The sequence below is a fragment of the Danio aesculapii genome, chromosome 17 (genome assembly GCF_903798145.1).
Source record: "Danio aesculapii chromosome 17, fDanAes4.1, whole genome shotgun sequence".
Taxonomy (NCBI): domain Eukaryota; kingdom Metazoa; phylum Chordata; class Actinopteri; order Cypriniformes; family Danionidae; genus Danio; species Danio aesculapii.
Window position 1 is genome coordinate 31,585,371 of NC_079451.1, and position 22,091 is coordinate 31,607,461.

Sequence of the window (22,091 nt, forward strand, 5' to 3'; positions counted from 1 at the left end):
ATATAATTTGTAGCTAATTGTTAACGGTGCTAAACAGCATTTCCCATAGTTTACATCTTACGTCCTCACTACAACATACTGTTAAAGCTAGAAACTGTGCATGTAATTGATCAATTTTAACAAATAAAAATGCTTCCAGATTGTGGCTCACAATCCACAGCTTTGTCGGTAGGAGGAGTTTTAGCCGAATCTAGCACTGAACTAGGAGAGATTTTGGAAGCTGTCCTTTTTCAAATGCTAGCTATATAATTTTTATAATACTCTGAAACATAATTAAACTTAAACTGTAAGCACTTCTGTCTTCGTGTCATGTTCTTTGGGAGCCCAAATACAGAAACAGAATGAGCTCTGTGGAAATAGCAGCATTGGGAAGGCATTTTAGATTTCTCTGCTACATAACAGCATTACAGCGCCTCTGGTCACGCCCCGTTGCTATGCGAGTTGTCTGCACGTGGTGAATGTGCATAACCTGAAGCGTTTGGGATCTCACTAGCCTGGATGTATTTTTTTGTAGTCCCCGAATTCGTTCGCTGTCGGCTTTGCTAAGCTAACTCTGTAAAAGCCAATGTCTCCCTTTGCATTGAACTTTAAGCATATTACACTCAGAGATGTTGTTTATGTTCACACAGCTACATTACACATCAACTAAAGTTTAAAATATGATATCGTAGTGGATCACCCCTTTAATGATTTTTGAGATGAATTTTTCTGTTGAAAGTCGGTTCACCCAAAACTCTCACACTTAAAATATTCGTTAAAAGATCAGAAAATAAAATCATCAGTTTATTTAAAGTCCAAAAGTAAATGATAGTGCTTGGACCTTATGATTAAAAAACGTTATTACAAATATTTTAAAGCTTTTACACTTCTACAATTACAATTAATGCACATAAAATCTCATAAGGTTAAAAACTGTATTTTTTGGGTGAATTTCAATTTAGGGTGTGTAAAAGTGTGTGATGGTTGGGTTTGTTACAACCAAACATTTGCTGTGTATTTTCTGAATTTGCTTATGCGTGCAGCGTGTTTTAAGACATGTGGATTTTATTTATTGAGTCTAATTTTGTCTGGGAGCATGTTCAGTGCATCATTCTTAACATGCTGCATGTGTCTGGGTTGCTGAGTGAAGCAACAGGAAGCGCGTTGTGTTTTGGGAATGCGCTCATGGCTCAGTGCTGTTGCCAGGAAACACAGGTCTAGATTTTTCTTTTTACATGCGTGCATACATGTGCAGTTTAAGGCATGTAAGGCACTCTTCCATTGCAACATAGACATTTAAGCAGACTTTATCAAGCAGGCATTGAGCTGCATTTTTAAATGTCTATATTATTAATCAAACATTGTACCATTGTTAATGTTGTCATGGTAACAGTTGTTTTATGTATTGACTGATGCAGTATGTCAATGACTACATTTACATGGACATCACTAATCAAATTATTTGTCTTAATTTGATTAGACAATAATATGATTAAGGTGTTTACATGAGTTGATTTTAGGGCAGTGCGATTTGGGGAAAATATTAAATTTGCCAATTTTTTAGTAGCGATTTGATTTACTATTTTATACAATCTTCAAACTAATTTTAGTTTAATTCAAGCTTCAGCTTAATAATCTATAAGCCGTAGCAACAATTCTGCGACAGCGCTTAGAAATGTCCTGTTTTTGTTCAATGTCTGTGACTTTTAAACCAAAATATTCCCATATTACAAATGCTTTTATTCTTTGATATTAATTTGTAATGCTTCTAAAGCAGCAGACACCATAATCTGCTTTTTATTGTGAGCGTAGGTTGGTTAAGTCATTCTGATTGGGCAGAACGAAAGTATGCTCACTGAATTGGCTAGTAAGTCGCATTTGCTTTTGGTTGGAAATCAATACCTTTTTTTACGTTTGGCTAGCTAAGGCGATCTACTCCCCAGAGGGGGTAGAAATCGGGGGCCAAGCGGTTTACTTCCAGAAGGAAGGCTTAACTTTTTGACATTAGGTAAAAAATTGAATCTGTTAAAGACGTCCGATAGATTAATAGGTACCAAAAAAGTCCACAGAGGGGGGTGATCACCAGAATGTGGAAGTCCCAGTGTAAAATGAGAAAATATGATACACCAGTGTTTTGGAATATGGAAAAAACAGTTTTCATCTGTTCATTCCTGTTTATGTAAAGCACTTTGAATTGCCACTCTGTATGAAATGTGCTATTTAAAAAAACTTGCCTTGCCTAATTCGATTGATGTCATTGCGTCACGTTTTTCGACTTAAACTGCAGTTTGGCATTTTCACTTTCATTCAGAAACATTTCGTTCATGCCCCAGTGTCAAACTGAGGTATTGAATATGCGTATAAAGTAAGGACTGTTTTTTAAAGGGAATTTAATACCGCACGCTGATTGGGAAAAAAAACTCTACATTTCGCGATGCAAGAGTCGGTGGTCCTTCACTATCTTGGTAGATATAGAGAATAGTGTCAAACAGCCGTGTGTGTATAGACTATCCTGTCGCTAAATGTGGCGAAAATCCTACACGACAGTATTAGTTTGATTGCGGTGTTTACAAGTCTGTACTGCACTTCAATAATGCGATAAGGGATGCAATGATTATAGACTTTGGTTGTACGATTATAGTCTGAGGAATAATCACAGTTATTACGATTATTATGCATTCATTAATTTCAAAACACCACTTATTTAGTAAATCACAAAAACACCTTATATTTAAAGTGTTATTTTTTGCTGCTCAGTAACTAAATAATACAGAACACAATATTAAAAACAAACAACAGTCATTTGGCATTTAAACATAAGTAATATTTATTCATTCATTTTGTTTTCGTCTTAGTCCCTTTATTAAACCTAGGTCGCCACAGCGAAATGAATCGACAAATTATCCAGCACATTTTTACGCAGCAGATGCCCTTCCAGCCACAAGCCATCTCTGGGAAACATCCACACACACACACACTCATACACTTTGGACAATTTAGCCTATCCAATTCACCTGTACCGCATGTCTTTGGACTGTGGGGGAAACCGGAGCACCCGGAGGAAAAGCACGCTAACGTAGGGAGAACATGCAAACTCCACACAGAAACATCAACTCACCCAGCCGAGGCTCGAACCAGCGACCTTCTTGCAGTGAGGCGACAGCACTACCTAACATAAGTAATATTTTAACTGAAAATAAATCAATAAATAAAAAAAAAAAGAAAAATAGTATTTGTCTAATGTAAATCTAAAGGCTTCTGAAACTCTGTCTGAAAGGCAATTCTAATCCACTGTATTATGAAATGTTTGGTATTTTCATTATTATTATTTATTATTATTGTTTTCTCTTTGGTGTAGAAATGTGTATGTTCCATACAAAGTATGAAGCTGAATGGTCAGTTCTTGTCATGTGACTTCTGGTGCACCTGGAAAGCATGAGCTCGTTGTGTCGCGTGCGCACCGTGTGCATGTCACTTCCAATATTTGCGCAAGAAAAGAAATAACGAACTTGCACGTGCAAAAGACTTGACGTGAACGGCCCTTATTTAATAGCCTCAGCCATAGTTAATCCATGTGTGTTATATATTAGCCTCGGTGTACAAGCTCGGAACTTTAAACTAGCGCACAGTTGACATAACTCTGTTTGGTTGCAGCAACTTTGTTCCGTGAAGAAACTCAGTGTTGAGAAGCCTTTACGATTAATTAAGCGCAACGAATTAAAGCACGGTTAATAGTGAAACCGGTTAATCGTTGCATCCCTGAATGCGACTAAAATCAGTATACTCCACATGTCCTAATTCCATTTTTGTTTAGTTTGGTTATGACCTTAATCAAATAAACAAACATTGCTGTTTACCTGGTAGACTCTTAATCAGAGTATTATCTCAATCATATTAAAATCAGATTATTGGTGTCCTTGTAAACCTACTCACTGATAATTCCATTACTTTTTTTGACAATTTCAGCTGGCAGGTCATTTTTACTAGTTCTATAAATACCAGAACTTCCAAAAATTGTTGCATTTTGTTCCAAAAAGACTTCTGTTTGTGTGTTTACAAATCCATTTCTCGGGTTTAATGCATCAGGTTTGGAATTGTTTTTGTAAAACATTTCAGACTGGAGTTATGAATCATAATGTACTGATGCACTGGATTACTAAGACATGCATGTTTGGCAGAAATACTCCGTATCTGATGAGGGAGAGTTTCAGCTTGGCTGCAGACTCATCCGTGTTCATAACCTGTCAGACAAGGATAAAGTTCCTTGAGATTAGATGTTCGCATTATTTCAGTCACATTATCATTGAATCCCTTTCACCTAGAGCTCTTGAATGCATTTTCAGCACATCTGTAGTTTATAACCGCACACATTTTTGCAGTTCATATGCCTGATTATTGGCTTATTTTCCTTCTTAAGTTGAGTAGTTTCACAGGCTTCTAACTGTTAGTGGTACGCATTGTTTCTGAGAGGCATTCGGCCCTGAGTGGGAATTATTATTATTATTTTTTTTTTTTCCCATGACCAGATGTTTCACTCGAGCTCTTGATTTTGAGTTTACTTTCGTGCATACTTCTTGCTTTCAGAACTTGCAAAAGAAACTGTTGCAGAAGATTGTACAACTCTAGTCTGCAATGGATGTGTCGGCGGCATGTGTCTAATCTCAAGTTATGACATTGCGCATAAACTGTCTGAGGAGATAAAAGCTCTGATTCTTTTACACAAGTGGCTGAGTAGGTCTGCTTTAGTAGGCCATTGACAGGGTTGTGCTTTAATGTGATTTATGTTTCCTGTCGTGAGAGCTGGGCGTAACCAATCAGATTGTGCTCCATGCAATAGTGCACTGCCATTTAAAAGTCTGGGTCAGTTTCTGTCACTCACCAATGTTGCATTTAATTAATTAGAAAGAGTACTTTTATGGAAAAACAGTAGTATTATGAAAGGTACAAATATAGAATATATCTAATAAAATTCTAATATATTTATATATATATATATATATATATATATATATATATATATATATATATATATATATATATATATATATATATATATATATATATATATATACACAAAACTATGCATACAGTTGAAGTAATAATTGAATTATTAGCCCCCCTTTTTATTTTTTCCCAAATTTCTGTTTAACTGAGAGATTTTTTTTTTCAATAGTTTTAATAACTCATTTCTAATAACTGATTTATTTTATCTTTGCCATGATGACAGTAAATAATATTTGACTAGATATTTTTCAAGACACTTCTATAAAGCTTAAAGTGACATTTAAAGGCCTTACTAGGTTAATTAGGTTAACTAGGCAGGTTAGGGTAATTAGGCAAGTTATTGTGTAGCGATGGTTTGTTCTTTAAAGAAAATATAGCTTAAAGAGGCCAATAATTTTGAACTCAAAATGGTGTTTAAAAAATTAAAAACAGTTTTTATTCTAGCCAAAATAAAACAAATAAGACTTTCTCCAGAAGAGATAATATTGTCAGACATACTGTGAAAATTTCCTTTCTCTGATAAACATAATTTGGGAAATATTTAAAAAGGAAAAAAAATTCAAAGGGGGGCTAATAATTCTGACTTCAACTGTATATATGTGTCAATATATTTAAGTTATATACATGTATGTCAATATATTTTAATTATTTACATGCATGTTGGTGCATTATTTTGTACGACGTGATTAGTCATGATTCAATGGTGCTAAATATGTGTACATTTTAAATAGATTTTATTAGCGTTGACTGAAATCATAGAGCCCTTCTGAATGATGGTGTAGGTTATTGTGACAGCACTGTTCATTCATGAATTTTTCTTTTCGGCTTAGTCCCTTTATTAATCAGGGGTCATCACAGCAGAATAAACCGCAAACTTATCCAGCATATGTTTTACACAGCGGATATCCTTCAAGTCGCAACCCAACACTGGGAAACATCCATACACTCTTGCATTCACACACATACACTACGGCCAATTTTAGCTTATTCAATTCACCTATAGCACATGTCTTTGGACTGTGGGTGAAACCGGAGCAACCGGAGAAAACCCACGCGAACACAAGGAGAACATGCAAACTCCTTACAGAAATTCCAACTGGGGCCAGGGCTAGAACTTGCGACTTTCTTGCTGTGAGGCGATCGTGCTACCCACTGCGCCACCGTGACATCCAATGACGGCACTGTTAAAAAAAAAAAAACAAATGCTGATTGTGAGTGTGTTTCTATCCTCTCTCGCCCACTCTCTGAGCTCTGGAGTTGAAGGGAAGTTCCAGGATTATCCAGGAGAGATGCACTCAAATTATACAGTTTTGTTTTTACTCCCGCTTACTCATCACATTGCCAAACACACACAGATTGTACAGGAGCTGTGCTATAATCAAACACTTTTCCCTGTATATAAAGCTGTTTCATTAGAGCTAAAACTCAAAAGTTGGAATTTTTGGACACACTTAATCTTAAATGGTACATAGAAAAGAGCTGAAATCAACACACACACACTTAACTTCTTCAGTTGTCTTCATGGGGACTCCCCATATACCTAATCAGGCCTGTAGCCAGCCTGGTAAAAGGGTTGCTTCTTTTTTTCTCAAAAAGTGGACCTTTTTGCAGTTATTTGCCTCATTTTCTATTTAATTATGAGATTTAAATGCTGCATTTTAGTTTTATTTTTTAAGCCTTATTTTTAGCTGAATTAGCTTGTTGGAGCTTGTTGATATACCATAAATATTTCCTAAAGGTTTATAATAAAGAAATGTGAAATAATACTTATTTTTAAAATACTTATTTATTGCATTATAAATTATTAGAAAAAAATTAGAAATCTGTTGAAGTTTTAAATGAAAAAGTGTCTCTTGTAAAAAAAAAATCTTTTGAAAATTCATGGATAACAGCAATTGCCAAAATAGTATTAAAATCAGTTTCAATGTGACCCGCTTTTAGTGCTTCACAACTTTTTATTGCAAGTTTTTTTTTTTTTTTTTTTTTCAAGAATAAGGTCCTAGATTTAGAATAAAAGTTACCTTTAAAATGTTTTCTCTGTTTAAAAAAATACATTAGCGAAAGAAGACTTCTCCTACGGCAGATTGTATAATTAAAATATTTGTTAGCATTGGCCAAAACTGATTAGCTAAAGTCACACAGAAGTGATTCTGCTTTGTCTTAAATCCTTCTCTATGGGTTATTTTCACTATTTATGATAGCATGGCAATCAATATACGACAAATGAGCTTATGTGACAAATTCTGGACCTTTTTAAGTGAGGGGTGGGTCTTCCGAGCCACCCGAAACCCCCTGGCTACGGGTCTGCTAATAATTTTTATACTTTACAAACTCTATATTCTACCTCCATCTGAACCTTACCCCAAAAACCAACTCTCACAGTTTTACATTTTCAAAATACGTCATTCTGTGAAGATAAGTGCCCACTAGGTTCAAATTTACAGATGTTTTCTTACTTATAGGGACATTTGGTCCTCATAACGTGAGGAATACAAGGTACACGCACCCTGCATTTACATTTATTTATTTCATTTTCATATTTTTCTCTCTGTGTGTTTGTACGTGTTTTCTATTTTAATGTGTGTTTTCTGTTTATTTGTGAGTTTGAGAAAGATTTTGTAAAAGAAGTGAGCAATTCCAGCGTTATAGATGTGACATTTGCAGTAAAAATCAAAACATAAATTCACATGGAAAGTATATGTTTATATTACATAGAAACAAGGGTTATGGGATCAGAAAAATATCAATCTGTGAACTTTTTTTAAATATTTTAAATGAAAAAAATAAACATGCTTTATGAATGTGACCTAAAAAAGTCTGAGAGTTTACAGTTTACAAAATACTTTGTATAAATTCTCATTCTGTGAATTAAACTGCACAACCCAAGAGAAACAATGCTAATCAAAAGAATAAAAGTTAGCTCTATAAAGACCAAAAATGATTGATTTTATTTAATTTAATATTTTCACGTTCATGAGTAAAAAGCTTTGTTATGGATGTGACCCCTCCTTTATGGATGTGAAATTGCCACTTTGTGTGACTTTGATAAATCAAATATAATTGTTTGTAAACATTGACAAAGACATTTTTGAATATTTTTACAGTACTGTAAAATACGAGCCTACACAAAAATCCTAGAAACAGTTTCACTATTTTGATAAACTATTTTTTTTTCATGGCAAGGTTGATATTTGCTTGGAATATCAAGTACAACTGCTCAAGTACAGTTAAACTGTCAACTTCTCAAGTACAGTTAAACTGTCTAAGCAGAGATTATGTATTAAAATATATATACTTTATTAAAATATATATATTATACTTTTTAAGTGAAGATGATGTTCCTGTGCTGGTCTGTCAGAAACTGGGACAGGAGAAGTATTCGCCTGTTTGTTTTGTAGTACCACATATGTGCTGCGCGAATAAGACATCATCCAAACATCCCATGAAACTAAATGAAACGCAGCATCTGATAGAAGAGATGTGAAGTGAGTTTCTCTGATTTCACAATTGTAGAGAGCGAACTCAGCCTTGCTCTGTCCTCACTTCACCCTGAGTGACAACTCTGGATCAGACTCCTGTGAGCTCATGCAAATAAACTGTTACCATTGAATATAGTATACTGGGCTATTACTGTTTTAAAGCTTAAAATACACGTCAGAATTATTAGATATTATAATTCTCTATCTTTCTGTCTATTATTCTAGTGATACATTTGATGGTATTCTTGCTGGAAATTGAAATAACATTGACATGTTAAACTATATTTAAACAGCTGATTTATAAAATATGAAAGTGAAAATAAGTACTTAATTTAAGATAGATTTTTTTGTACTATTTGTGCAAGTCATCTGGAAAATAACTTGTTTATTAAAACTGGGAACAATCAAAGTGTTTCTGCTAAACATTTAGCAGAATCAATAAATGAAAGCATTTAAATGGGATTTTGTTTTGGGAATTCAGGGGTTTGGAAGATTAAAACCCTTTTTGTGTATTTCTCTGTCTATCACAGTTGTTTTTCAACTCTGCCACATGCAAGATAATACAGAAGTTATAATGATAGTAGGACTGCACAATATTGGGAAAAAATTACATTCGATAGGGCTGCTCAATATGTTGTTTGAGCATTGATATTGCCATGTGTGCATCCGCAATAGTCAAATCGCAAGATATGCAATCTTGAGTTGGGATTATAGCAGAAACCACTGGTCAAAACACATGAGATTTGTGGAGACTCTGCAGAATTGAACCCCAATAGAGTGATGGTTTATCATCTGCATGTGTTTTCAAGGGCTGTGACTATGTGAGCATTTAAAGAGAGTTTAAAGCATTTAAATAGTGCATAAAGACTGAATAATTCTTATGATGATGTCCATGCATTGCTGTTTTACATTTGATTATTCAATTTCTGCACCCAAATACTGTTAGACTCTCCACAGAAAACCATAAAGCATGGTTTATTTAACTTTTTTATTTGCTCCATTGTTTATTTATGATGGTAGTTTGTTTATTAAATGTATTTAGAATAAATTACATAAAATATATTTATATATTGCAATCCCAATCAATCCAAAGTAATGACTTTGCAAAAAGAGTTATTTAAGTCATCTGGTGAAATTGTATTGATATCGCAATATGTATCGCAGTATGTAACATCCATCCATCCGTGATTATGGTGATTTTGTAGGGTATGCATCTGCATAAAATATAAGCTCAGATAAATGCAACAGAGCAAAGATACACATGAAATAAACAGTGTCCTATAGATTTCTGGGGAGTCAGAAATCAGTATTCAGACAGAAATAGAATAATCAAATGTAAAATAACACTGTATAGTCATTGTGTAAATAATTGTATAAAAATAATCTTTAAGCTACAAACATTATAATCACTTGTGCCCGAATGGTGTGCAGTTACAGGTCCTAAAAACAACGAAATTGAAAAACTTTTACTTTAAACTTTGCAATGACTCCAATTTGTTCTGAACAGTAGTGTTTGGTCAACAAACATATTCTGCACTGTGTCTGTAAAAAAAAAATTTGCACAGCTTAATTTTTTTGTTAAATCAAGTAAAGTTTTCTAGTCATCTCAACTTAAATAAATAAATTAAACAGACTAAAAAATATTAAGTTAAACTTTGTATAAGTTAAAAACATTAGCTGAAACCTGATTAACTTAATAAATTAAGTTAAAGTAACATAAAAACATTTGTTTTCATGACCTTTTGTCATATATTTGTAGTGTACACAAATTGAAGTCAGTTGAACTTAAAAAATTAAGTTGTCCTCAAAAAAAATCTCAAGAATTGTGTTTTAGCTTATCTTAAATTAGTTTGAACAAGTGTATTGCGGTACCACACGTTGCGATAAAGCTGAAACAATACATTGTGCATCCCTTGTGTTGTGTTAGGGAATATGACAACAGAGTTGAGGATCCAAATGCAGGTTTATTATGAGAATGGTCAGGCAAGCAATGGTCAAAACAGGGGCAAACAGATGCATGCAGGGATCCAGAGTTGTGGTCAATAAACAGGCGTATGGTCAGTACAGGCAGCAAGCAATGTAAAAAAAACAAAGCAAAGCAAAGCAAGGGTCAAAAACAGCACAAAGTAAATTTGTTGTAAAGTCACAAAAACGGATAACAAGACTCAGCAACTGGTGTGTGTTTGTGTGTGTGTGTGTGTGTGTGTGTGTGTGTGTGTGTGTGTGTGTCTGTGCTGCTTTTAAAGTCCATGTAATCAGCTTCAGCTGTGTTAGCAATCAGCAGAAAATGGGAACAGGTGTGAGTGTGTGGTGCATGACAGGAGTTGTAATCCTGAGTGAAAGTGAATGATTCCCAGCAATCTACATGCCTGGATTGCTGGTGATTGTGACACCTAGATAGCATTTCTCGGTTTTCCAAAAAAAAAAACTCCAAATGTCATCATTGGTGAATAAATCTCTGCAATACTCCACTGACTAGCAAGGCTGTAGGGATTTTTGAAAGAGGTCTCAAAATCACACACTTTAGTGAAATTGTAGCTTTTGCTTTTCTTGTTTGGATCTTTAGTGAAATTCATGGCGAGGTGGGTGGATGTGCTTTTGTTTGGGATTTGTAGGGTCATTTTGAGGATTAGATGACAACCATTTCCAACCCTTTTATTTCCTTCCATTTGGGGTTTGTTGTTCTGACCTCTCTATGAAATCCATATTTCAACTTTTCAAGGTAAAGTAAAGTGCAGGCCAGGGGTCGGTGCGTTTTGATGAAACTGTCTTCTATATACACAAGAATGCTCATTTATTAAGATGGGAAGATCTCAACCAAACATCTGGAGAGCCAGCCTCACACCAAAGCAAACACGCTTTTTCTTTCCTTTGAACCTGACTGCACTCGATTTCGCACTTGCGTTTTTTTCAACATAATACTTTAATTAAATTTTGCACATTTGAGTGATCAAAAGGCTGATAAAGGTCGGACAAATGGATCAGTTTAAGTGGGCTTTTTTTGTGTTATAAGTTGTTTTGATGCACACATTACATGCACAGACTATTCAGGCATCATTTGTGAATTGTAAAGATTTGTGAATGTGTTTATGACGATTATTGTTTTGTCATTTATAACTCGTGCCTGCGTGTGTTCGTGCGTGTGTGTGTGATTTATTGCATGTGTGTTTTGTGGTTTTGAATGCATTATGTGCAAATATATGAATTTGGAAATTAGATTTTTATGTGTCTAACAGCAACCTTGAACTATAACTAGTTTGCCTTGCTTCGTACAGTAGGTCTCAAACTCTATTCCTGGAGGGCCACAGCTTTGCACAGTTTTGCTCCAACCCTATCAAACACAACTGATTCAAATAAATAAGGTGTTCAAAAGAGTCATGACACTTTGATTAGTTTGCATCAGCTGTGTTTGATCAGGGTTGGGGCAAAACTGTGCAGAGCTGCGGCCCTCCAGGAATTGAGTTTGAGACCTATGCCATGCAGTATGTCTTATAATTAATTGCTTAAAATATTTTAGAGAAGCAAAATAATTGTGAAATAAATTTGTCTTGCTAATGGTATGTAAACATTTTTTCTCTCTTTTTCCTCATAGCGGCCAGTGAGGGGAGGATAAATGGAGATGACTTTTTTCAGAAGGTGAGAATTATATTTTAAATGTTTTAATTCTTTTATAAAATCTCTTGGGTAAAACTTTGTTGAATGAAGCTTCAAATTCATCTGCTGTTTTAATGTACATTACATTTAAAAGTTGTTTGTTTCTTGAATGAAATTATTATTTTATTTGGCAAGTATCACACAGCAAAAAGGCTTTTCTTTTTTTGTCTTGTTCTAGTCCAAATATCTAAATATCTTGCTTGTTTGAAAAAAAAAATCACTTCATTTTGTCATTATTTCTTAAAACAAGACATTGTTTTGCTTGTCTAGAAAATACTTCATGATTCAAGATTTTTTTTAGATATTTGGACTAGAAAGAAGACAAAAAATCCTAAGTAAGAAAAGCATTTTTGCAGTGCAGTAAAGACATTTATAATCAAATTTCTGAAAGATAATGAGTCACAAAAAATTATATATATTTCAAAGATTTAAGTTGTTTAAATATATAACAAAGCAAAAGAATAATTTTCTAATGCTGTATTATTTACAATGTTTTTCTGGATTTTTGAAAATGCAGCTCTGATGAGCATAAGATTTTTTTTTTACAGCATCACATTTCATTAAATGGAAATCTAAATTGTGAAGAAATATGCGAGGGAACAGACAGTCGACTCGCACTCATCGTCAGGTCATCAGGTCTCTTTTTTCACAGCAGATGAGTCCGTGTACTGTTCTAGTAACTGAAAAACTCAGGATATGGATTCATTTGGAGTCAAGAGAGGGTATCCGGTATGTTAGTGCTGAAGACGCAAACCATTTAACAACAACTCAGTTCAATTTAATAAACTGGTTCGATCAGTTCGCTTAGAAGATCCAGTTAAAACAAACGATTCATTCGCGAATCGCCCGTCATCACTACAGAAAGTCAGAATAGCAGCCTGGAGACTTACATTTTCGCAATGTATTCTTGTTATTTGAACTCATCGAAGAAAAGTAGTGGATTGTTGTTAAGTGTAGATTCTGTGTAAGCAAAACTCTTGACAACTGCGAGAAACACGACATTGAAAAAAACAAAACAAAACTGGATGCAATTTATTCTATGTACTGTATAAAGCTCAAAGGTTTATTTTGATTTGGGGATTTTTTATCTTCTTACTGTTCATTTTGTTATTAAACATTTTAAAGGTTTAACATATGTTTTTGCCTTAATATAAATTATTTCATGTTAGTACTCTTTATTAAGTCTTTGTTGCCATCTTTATCTCAATAAACAGTGAAATTACTTAACTAATAACACAAAACGTACAAATGTAGCAAACACATTACTACTTTACATGCTTTCATTAATCAGTATATACAGCATGTAGCCCTTGACTCAGAAAGTTCTCAAAATATAATTTTATCCTACATTTTTTACAGGGATATGAGGTGTAGGTTATATAGGTGGTTGTTAAATGCAGAGCTATTTGATTAAAAAAGGTAAAAAAAAAAACACCTACAAGTTCTGAAAGAGATCAAACCTCAGCCAGGTGAGGAAAAGTAACGCAAAAGTAACTCAAATGTAATATAACCCATTAAAAGTAACTAAGTAACGCAATTAGTTACTTTTTTGGGGGAGTACTGTAACTCAATATTGTAATGCACTACTTTCAAAAGTAACTTTCCCCAACACTGGAGAAGACCGTATATAAAAGTCAGTGTTTACGACTTTTCTATTATTAAGAGTTAAAGAAACCCTTTAAAGCCTTACCTGTTTGCTTCTCTTTTCTTGTGTTCATTTGACAAACAACTTTTATCAATTTCAGTATTTGTTTCCAAGAAGTATATAAAAAAAAGTAGGTCTCCCCCATTTCCTGCATAACACAAGCTTTTTAGCACGCATCATCCTCTTTCCAGTAGCACACTGGCATTTCCAGCGGGTTTTGTGTGTGTGAGAGAGTTTGCAGCGAGGCTTGTTTAAACACACAGTAAATCTGACCAAAGATGTGCATGGAGAGGCCAATTCAGAAGTTTGATTGATTTGGTCCAAACAATTATCCTTGCTTAGGTTTCTAATAAACAGAGATAACAAGGGCCAATGAGATAGTCCAAATATTCTTGGTTTGGCTGAGATGATTGAGGTTTGTGTATAGTCTTTGAACATCGCTCCTCTGGTTGCACCACTGATATGATCACTGCTTTCTGTCCTCACTTGCACTTTTTTTGCTGTCGTATACCGTGGTTTGTCCAAAATTCAAAGTGGTACGTGTAGACGTGTTTATGCATCCAAATTAATATTTTCTTCTGTGTGCATGTCATGTTTGTAACTATGTCTGACATAGAAATGCATAATTTTTAGAGATCAAAAACCATAATGTTATTCAGATATTATTCAGTTTTTCTTACTGTGAACCAGCGGCCCACAAGGGGGCCTCAGCGAGCTCTGTGGGGGTCGCGTCATATTTTAACAATTTTTTAGCAGTGGCAATTAGGCGATCATGTTAGCTTAGTTCATTTAGCTTAGTTCATTTCATTTCTAGACAAATTTGTAATTCGTCCTCCACAAAAAAAGACAGATGCTGCGTCACAAATGGCACACTATACACTATGCACTCATGTACTATGTACTTTTGCACTTACACACTCAACAGCATAGTATATGTATGTAGTGTCGTCCCAAATGGAGCACTAATGTTTTTTACCAAGCGGAAATTTAAACCGTTTCCCAGATGACGTTTGCCGGTTGCCAAATCAGTGAAATAAATGACCAAACTATCAAATAATACCTGCCATGAGTATAACCGCATTCACCATTGGGAGGCAGTATAATCACTCTCGGTGGAGAATTTTGCTTTCACTATCCAAAATAAATAGTTATCCAACATGTGTGCCCGATATCGCCGCCCCTTCCGCCTGGAATCAGTCTCATGCTCTCCACTCCTCCATGACCACCACAGCAGCTGTTCAGGATAAGGCTTGGTCCAGGATTATGGAAACCTTGGGATCACTCGTCGCTGGTCTTGGATCAAATCAGTGGCTCTGCATAGTTTGAGGGCCTCTGGATGAGTATCCCCAGGTGGAAATAGAGAATAAAGAGAATAATTAGCGTAGCTGCTGTTCATAGTGTATATAAATGAGATACAAAAAAAAATATATATATATATATATAAAAATATAAGCATATCTGGATATAGTAATAAACATATTGTTTGTTTGAGAACAACAATTTTGTAATCCTTAGCAACATTGTAACATTAGTCTTGTTTGGTAAAATTATGGGCAGTTTTTTTTTTTTTATTTAGTCTGTTTGAGCATGGCATTGTTTTTATAGTTGCAATGAACTGGCAGTAGTTACCGAACTTTTGTGTCTGTATTATGATATACATCTTAGTAAAACTAGTTATTAAAAAATGTTTTTTTTTTTTTTTTTTTAGATTTTTCAGGTTTTTGATTTTTAATAAATTTGTAACAATTTCAAAAAATCTTTTTTCACATTGTCATTATGGGGTATTGTGTGCAGAATTTTGAGGAAATAAATGAATTTCATCCATTTTGGAATAAGGCTGTAACATAACAAAAAAATTTGGAAAAAGTGAAGCGCTATGAATACTTTCCGCATCCACTGTATACATACTGTGTGTATATGTTTTGTGATTATTGACAGCTTTTTTGCATAACTTCTCAGTAACTACAGCTCTGTGTAGTAAATGCGGCTGTTTCTGAAAGCTCATGAAAATACTACGTTTGTACTTCAAACTCGCTTCATATCTTCAGTCAAGTGTTTGTAATGAATCCTGCTGCGAGATAATTATGTAATCACATGATTATATATGTTGAATGGATAGAAGCAGTTAAATCTGTTTATTTAGTAAATGCTATAGACTGATTTCACGCGGCCGCCATTTTTAAAAGCGAAATCGAGGCTGCGGTGGTAAGAAACCCGGAAGTATCGTTGGGAGTTACATTAGAACTTTGTGTACTTGGCTGTATATCTTATCAGCGAAGAGAAAGTGACACAAATTTATCATTTCACCGCCTTCCGAGTGACCCGAAGGTCCGTCCCATAGACTGTAAAATATATGGACGGAGTATCCGTGACGTCACCCATAGGTTTCTGAAGAGCGCAAAAGAAGCCACAAGTAGGCGCGGCCAACCGTCGCCATTTTGTTCGCGCGTCATCGCACCCACGGCGGGATACCAAACAAGGGCAAAGAGGCGGAGAGTGGGCGGAGCTACAGACACCTGCTGGCACTTTGCTTAGACCCTATGCTTAGACCTGGCAGACAGACTTTACTTTGGGAGAAACGCTTGATACTTTATTACCTGCGACCCGTTTGTGTTCTGACCACATGTGCTTGGCTGTACACTATGTCAATAAAGTGTTTAGACTTTCAAAAACACTGTAGTAATACATTGAGCCACTAAACATTGCTCTTTTTCTACAGGAGGAAAACGCGAATTACTTCCAAACACTTCAGATATGTGTGTGTGTTAGTAAATGCAAGACTATTGATAAAATCCAGCACAACACAGTATGATAACGCTTCAGATGACTGTTCTAGAGCCTACAGCTAATCAATCTGTCACATTCTGGAGTGCTTTACGGGTCTAAAGAAAAATATTAATGATAAATGATCTTAAATAAAACAAATACATTTATAGAGATGGTATACAAGTATATAACTTTACTCACATGGGAAACGGAGGCCACGTAAACGGTTTGTGAGCACAATTAAGGGCACACAGCATCCCATATCATCTGATAATTGTAAGAAATATGTCCAAAAGGCAGCTGACTGTGTAAAGCCACATAAAACAAAACAAAAATACGATGAATATGCCGAGATCAGTGGCTAATCTGCCGGATTCAGCTGAGGTGAAGTGACGGCGACCAGCGAGACCTAGCTGTCACTCAAGTGGCCACGCCCTTAATTATGCAAACTTAATATAACCTAATATAAAGGAAATGGATGAGTTATAAAAAAATTCACCCCCCTCACAGTTGTCATGGAGGGTAATAATAGCTATATGAACCAAAATCGTTCTTTGTACCAGGCTGTAAACACCCTTTTTTCTGCTGTAAAATTGACCATTCTAACAGTGGGCTCAATTACAACTTGCTCTATTATGGAGCCAGGACTAGCGGAATTTTGATGAATTGCAGTTTCTGTTACTTCCGTATTGGCCTCCCGAGGGAGAGCGGGAGGTTGCCGCTTGGTCCGTCCTGAATGAATGGTGAAAATAAAAAGTGATATCAGAGCTCATTTTCAGCTAAGTTAAGGGAAACGGCACTAGTTAGCTAACGTTTTCTTTCCCAAACACACGTTTTAGATGCCATTTATCAAATTCAAGTTAATGAACTGATTCTTTCACTATATTAGACTTGTCACGATACTGAATTAAAAGAAAAAACATCAATTTCCCGCTAACATTTAAGGCACTGTTGACGGCTTTCTTAAAACAGCGCTGATTTGCCATTGTGTTCACGTGATCAACAGAATAGCTTGTGATTGGCCGAGAAGGTCATCAGTTCACCCTCCGCTGTTTACCGAGTACAAACACAGACGAGCCGAGCGATCTGCTTGATGACTCGACTGATCTTCATGGCTGTTTCCGCTCGCGTCTCCGTGTATCTGTGTTTGCACTGGGTGAAGGGCAGTAAACTGTGTGCAAACACAGATACACGGAGACTGGAACGCGAAGCAGCCGTGAAGATCAGTCGAGTCAAAAACTCAGCGGGAAATAGATGGTTTTAAAACTTCAGTACCGGGACAACACTATTACAGACAACACGAGGGTGTGCTACAGTGTTTTAGCGCTCACTGGGTAACATAGACTGTAGCAGGGAAGCGTCCCCACGGTGTTTACCTGCTGCCATGATCTGAAGCCTAGGAGGACACTTGAGCATATTACTCTTAAAGAGATTGTGATGTTGTTTGATGCTAAATTGCTTTTAATTTTCTAAATTAAACTTACTGAATGATATTAAAGTGATGTTTACACCAGTTCTGCATTTTGAAATCTCGGCAACAGCTGGAGGTGTGTACTCCACATCATGTTACTGTAATGTGTACAGTCCTTGTCCTATACTTCCGGGTTTCTTCCCACCGCAGCCTCGCTTTGGTTCTTTAAAATGGCGGCCGCGTGAAATAAGCGTATATGTGGATTAACTGGCATTCTTCTTTGTGGGTACATGAAATTTCCACTTGAGAGCGCCCTCTAGCTTTAGGAGGATATTTACTACACCTCACATTTACTAATTGCAAAGCCTCCCTGAAAAGATGTGCATGATAATTCAAGTTTGCTCGGTCAGGTTTGTGATTGTCATTCTGAATAATTGAAAGAAGTTTACAACCTTCTTTTCAGTCTGTCTCTTTATCATCTTTTTATTTTTTATTACTATTAATATTATTTTGTTTTTTATATTTTCCTTATTTACTTTCTTGTTTGTTGGTGTGTCTGTGATTTGATGTTCTGAGAATTAACCATAAGTAATGATTTATGAAGAGAAATATCTAGATATAAAGATTCTTCAAGAACATATCTGATGCTTTCTGACAGTAGTGACATGATGGGAAACAACATCACAGTTTATTTTTGGGGGAGGAGGGCAGTTGAGAGTAATCATTTCAGTGATTTTTAAAACCTTTTGTTGAGTTCTCCTTCCCTGCAGTGAATGGATTGGCTTCATGCCTGTTGTTGATCCTGGCTCCTCAGTCTTTCTCTGCATGTCTCTGTCTCCGTCTTTGTCTTCACCGTTATCATTATCTCGAGCATCGCCTCGGCGGTGTCTGTCCAAATACCTTCACTGTTCTTTACACTGTTGTTTTTCACATTCTTGCTGAAATTTTAATCAGTTATTTTGCACAACACTAGCTCAAAACCCACTCCAAAACATCTCCCTTCATAAGGAATATTAATCAGCCGATGTTCTGAAATGATCCATTTTGTTACTGTTTAAAGTGAATGTGGTGGTTGTCAAGAATGATGTGCAGTAATATGTATGGGGCTAATTTGGTTTTTAAATTTTTAACTTGTGATGTTGTCTTGATGAGTGTTGTTATTGTGTGATTGTTGTATGTATGCAATTGTTGTCTTAAATCCAGTGTTAAAGACATTTCCTTTCTGTGCCAAGTTTAAACTAAACTATTATTATTGTCAATGTCGAAAGCAGTTGTGGTTCTTGATATTTTGGCAGAAAGCATGATTATTACATTTATTTTACATTTCTTTGACGAATAGAAAGTACATATTTGAAATTGAAATTTTACAATAATGTTACAATAGCAACGTCACTACAGGTGCCACGGTGGCACAGTGGGTAGTGCTGTTGCCTCACAGCAAGAAGGTCACTGGTTCAAGCCTTGGCTGGGTCGGTTGGCATTTCTGTGTGGAGTTTGCATGTTCTCCCTGTGTTTGCGTGGGTTTCCTCTGGTAAAGTCTAGATCGGATACGCAGCCGGCCGGAATTGTGAAATGCACATCACTATAGCAGCATTTTTTTAATTACACTGTATAACAGTAATTTATATTTTTACAGTACTGTGACGGTTGGGTTTAGGGTTGGGGTGGGGGGAGGCCTTAAAAAATACAATTTATTGGGGAATTTAATAGATAGCATAAATAATATTCTGTGCAACTACTGTTTTTACGTTAATGTGACAGTTGGGTTTAGGATTGGAGTGGGGGTAGAGGTTCATAAAAAACAATAAATGGGAATTTTAATAAATAATATATATAATTCTCATTAACTTCCGGCCATATCTGATCAAGCAGCAACCGTTTTCTCCTGGTGCTCCGGTTTCCCCCACATTCCAAAGACATGCAGTACAGGTGAATCAAATAAGCTAAATTGGCCGTAGTGTATGTCTGGGTGGGAATGCAAGAGTGTTTATGGGTGTTTCCAAGTGCTGTGTTGTGGAAGGGCATCCGTTGCGTAAAACATATGCTGGATACGTTGGCGGTTCATTCCGCTGTAGCGATCCCTGATTATTAAAGGGACAACCCAAAAAGAAAACGAATAAATGAATAAATGTCACTTTTCATCAGTTTAATGCCCCCTTGCTGCATAAAAATATTGATTCACTTTTTTTAAATATAATATATTTCAACTCATACACTCATAATAAATCTTAAAGGAATACTCCACCCTTAAATTCTTTCAGGATTTACTCAGACTTGTATTGTTCCTCCAAATTTCATTCTACAGTAGAATCTAAGAGAAGATTATGTTTCAAAAATACAAAATGGTAGACAATGAGGGCTTCAAGGTTGTTTGGTTTGCCACCAAACAGCAATATTAATGAATGATTGAAGTTGCTGATTTTTTTATAACGTGTGCCTTTAATTCCTAATATGCCATTATGAATCTATCGGGATAGTTCACCCATAAATGAAATTTACTGACTAATTACTTTTCCTGCGTGGTTTCCTCCATCTTTTGAGCAAAAAAGATATGTTTGAAGAACTGTAACCGTTGACTTCGATAGTATGAAAAACAAATCAGTGGTCAATGGTTACAGATTCCCAACATTTGTCAAAATATCTTCTTTTGTGTTCAACAGAAAAAATGAACTCATAATGGTTTAAAACAAGTAAAGGGTAAATAAATAATGACAGAAATTTCATTTTTGGTTGAACTATCCATTTAATGAAGCTAACTCTGCTACTTTAATGTTCCTGCCGTTTGAAACTCTTTCTCCTGTTAGCGGAGCCTGGATAAATTCCTCGGACAGGATGAAATTGAAATTACAGATTTTTTTAAAGTGTGCCTTTATTTCCCAATATGCCATTAAGAGTCCATCTTACAGAACAGTAAGATGGTCTTTAATGGATTTTCATTTTAGTTTTTCAGCACACACACACCTGTGCAGTTCAGCCTCCAGTGAAAGTGCAGGTTTCTCTGACCTTCCTTCGTCTCGTTTTCCTCCTTTTCTCCTCATTACTCCTCCTCTTTTCTGTGCTCCTCAGCTGAATCAACAAAAGAAACGGGAAGCAGATCTCTATACACACTCTCTTGCACATGCACGCTCTCATACACATCATTCGTCAAATATAAACTCTGCTCTCCATCCACTTTTTAAAGACTCGAAAATTTACTCACTAATTACTCTTCCCCAAGTGGTTTCCTTCATCTTTTGAGGATATTTTTGAAGAACACTAAAAAACCTGTAACCATTGACTTCCACAGTAATAAAAGCAACCACCACGGAAGTCAATGATTTCACAGATTTCCAACATTTTTCAAAATATCTTCTTTTCGTGTTGAACAGAAGAAATGAACTTAAAAAAATCCCTTTAATGAAGCTTAGAGTTGGTGTAGCTCTGGTACTTTGATGTTCCTGGCGTTTGAAACTCTTTCTCCTGTTAGAGGAGACTGTATACATTCCTCTGACAGGATGATATTGGGTGTGGGGCAAGAGGAAAGGAACACTTTCCAATGTATAGCTAACCCAATTTTTCTGAAATCGTCTGACCCATTTGAGAAGTATGTGCTGGTCCGTCACAAAAATAAACCGCAAACCCCAAAACTGCTGTGTGGTCTGTCAGAAATCTCCCTCATCTGCTGAGCGGAGCCAAAGAAAGCAGTGAAGAGAGAAAGCGAGAGCAGGTCGGGAATAAAGGCCTATAGAAAGCACAGCAGCGCCGCAGCACAACACAAACACGGCGGATGGAAATGGGATCTGGCTCTCAGCCTGCACAAACGTCAAGCATCGCTCACCTTTTCATCCCCTTCTGAAATGTTCAGGGTTTCCTTCAGGCGTGTTTGATTGTGCCTTTGTTTGGCTTATGGTCATCAGTGTAAAGTGTTCTGACGTGGGTGAGGTGCTTAACGGAAACACCAGATTTTACAGAGGAGTATAGTGAGTGCAGCAAATACATAAAGGTGGTGTTGCTTTTCTGTTGTGAATAAATGGTGCTCGTTTTAACTTTCGGTTAATCAAAAGTCCTGAAAACAATTCAGAAAAAAGTGCATTCCGCAAAGTTATTAGGCAATACCTTTTCACATGTGTTCATAATTAAAATAAATATCAACAGAATGATTTCTCAAGGACCA

The 22,091-nt window shown here is 35.8% G+C and overlaps 1 protein-coding gene across 2 annotated transcripts in view; it reads left to right on the forward strand.

Annotated features, from left to right (window-relative positions):
* bicc1a (BicC family RNA binding protein 1a) overlaps positions 1-22,091 on the forward strand; it is a 73,125-nt gene that overhangs the window by 6,302 nt on the left and 44,732 nt on the right. For both annotated transcript variants that reach the window (XM_056476823.1, XM_056476824.1), the window contains exon 2: positions 12,055-12,098. In XM_056476823.1, the coding sequence (XP_056332798.1) occupies positions 12,055-12,098 (44 nt within the window). The remainder of the gene's footprint in view (positions 1-12,054; positions 12,099-22,091) is intronic.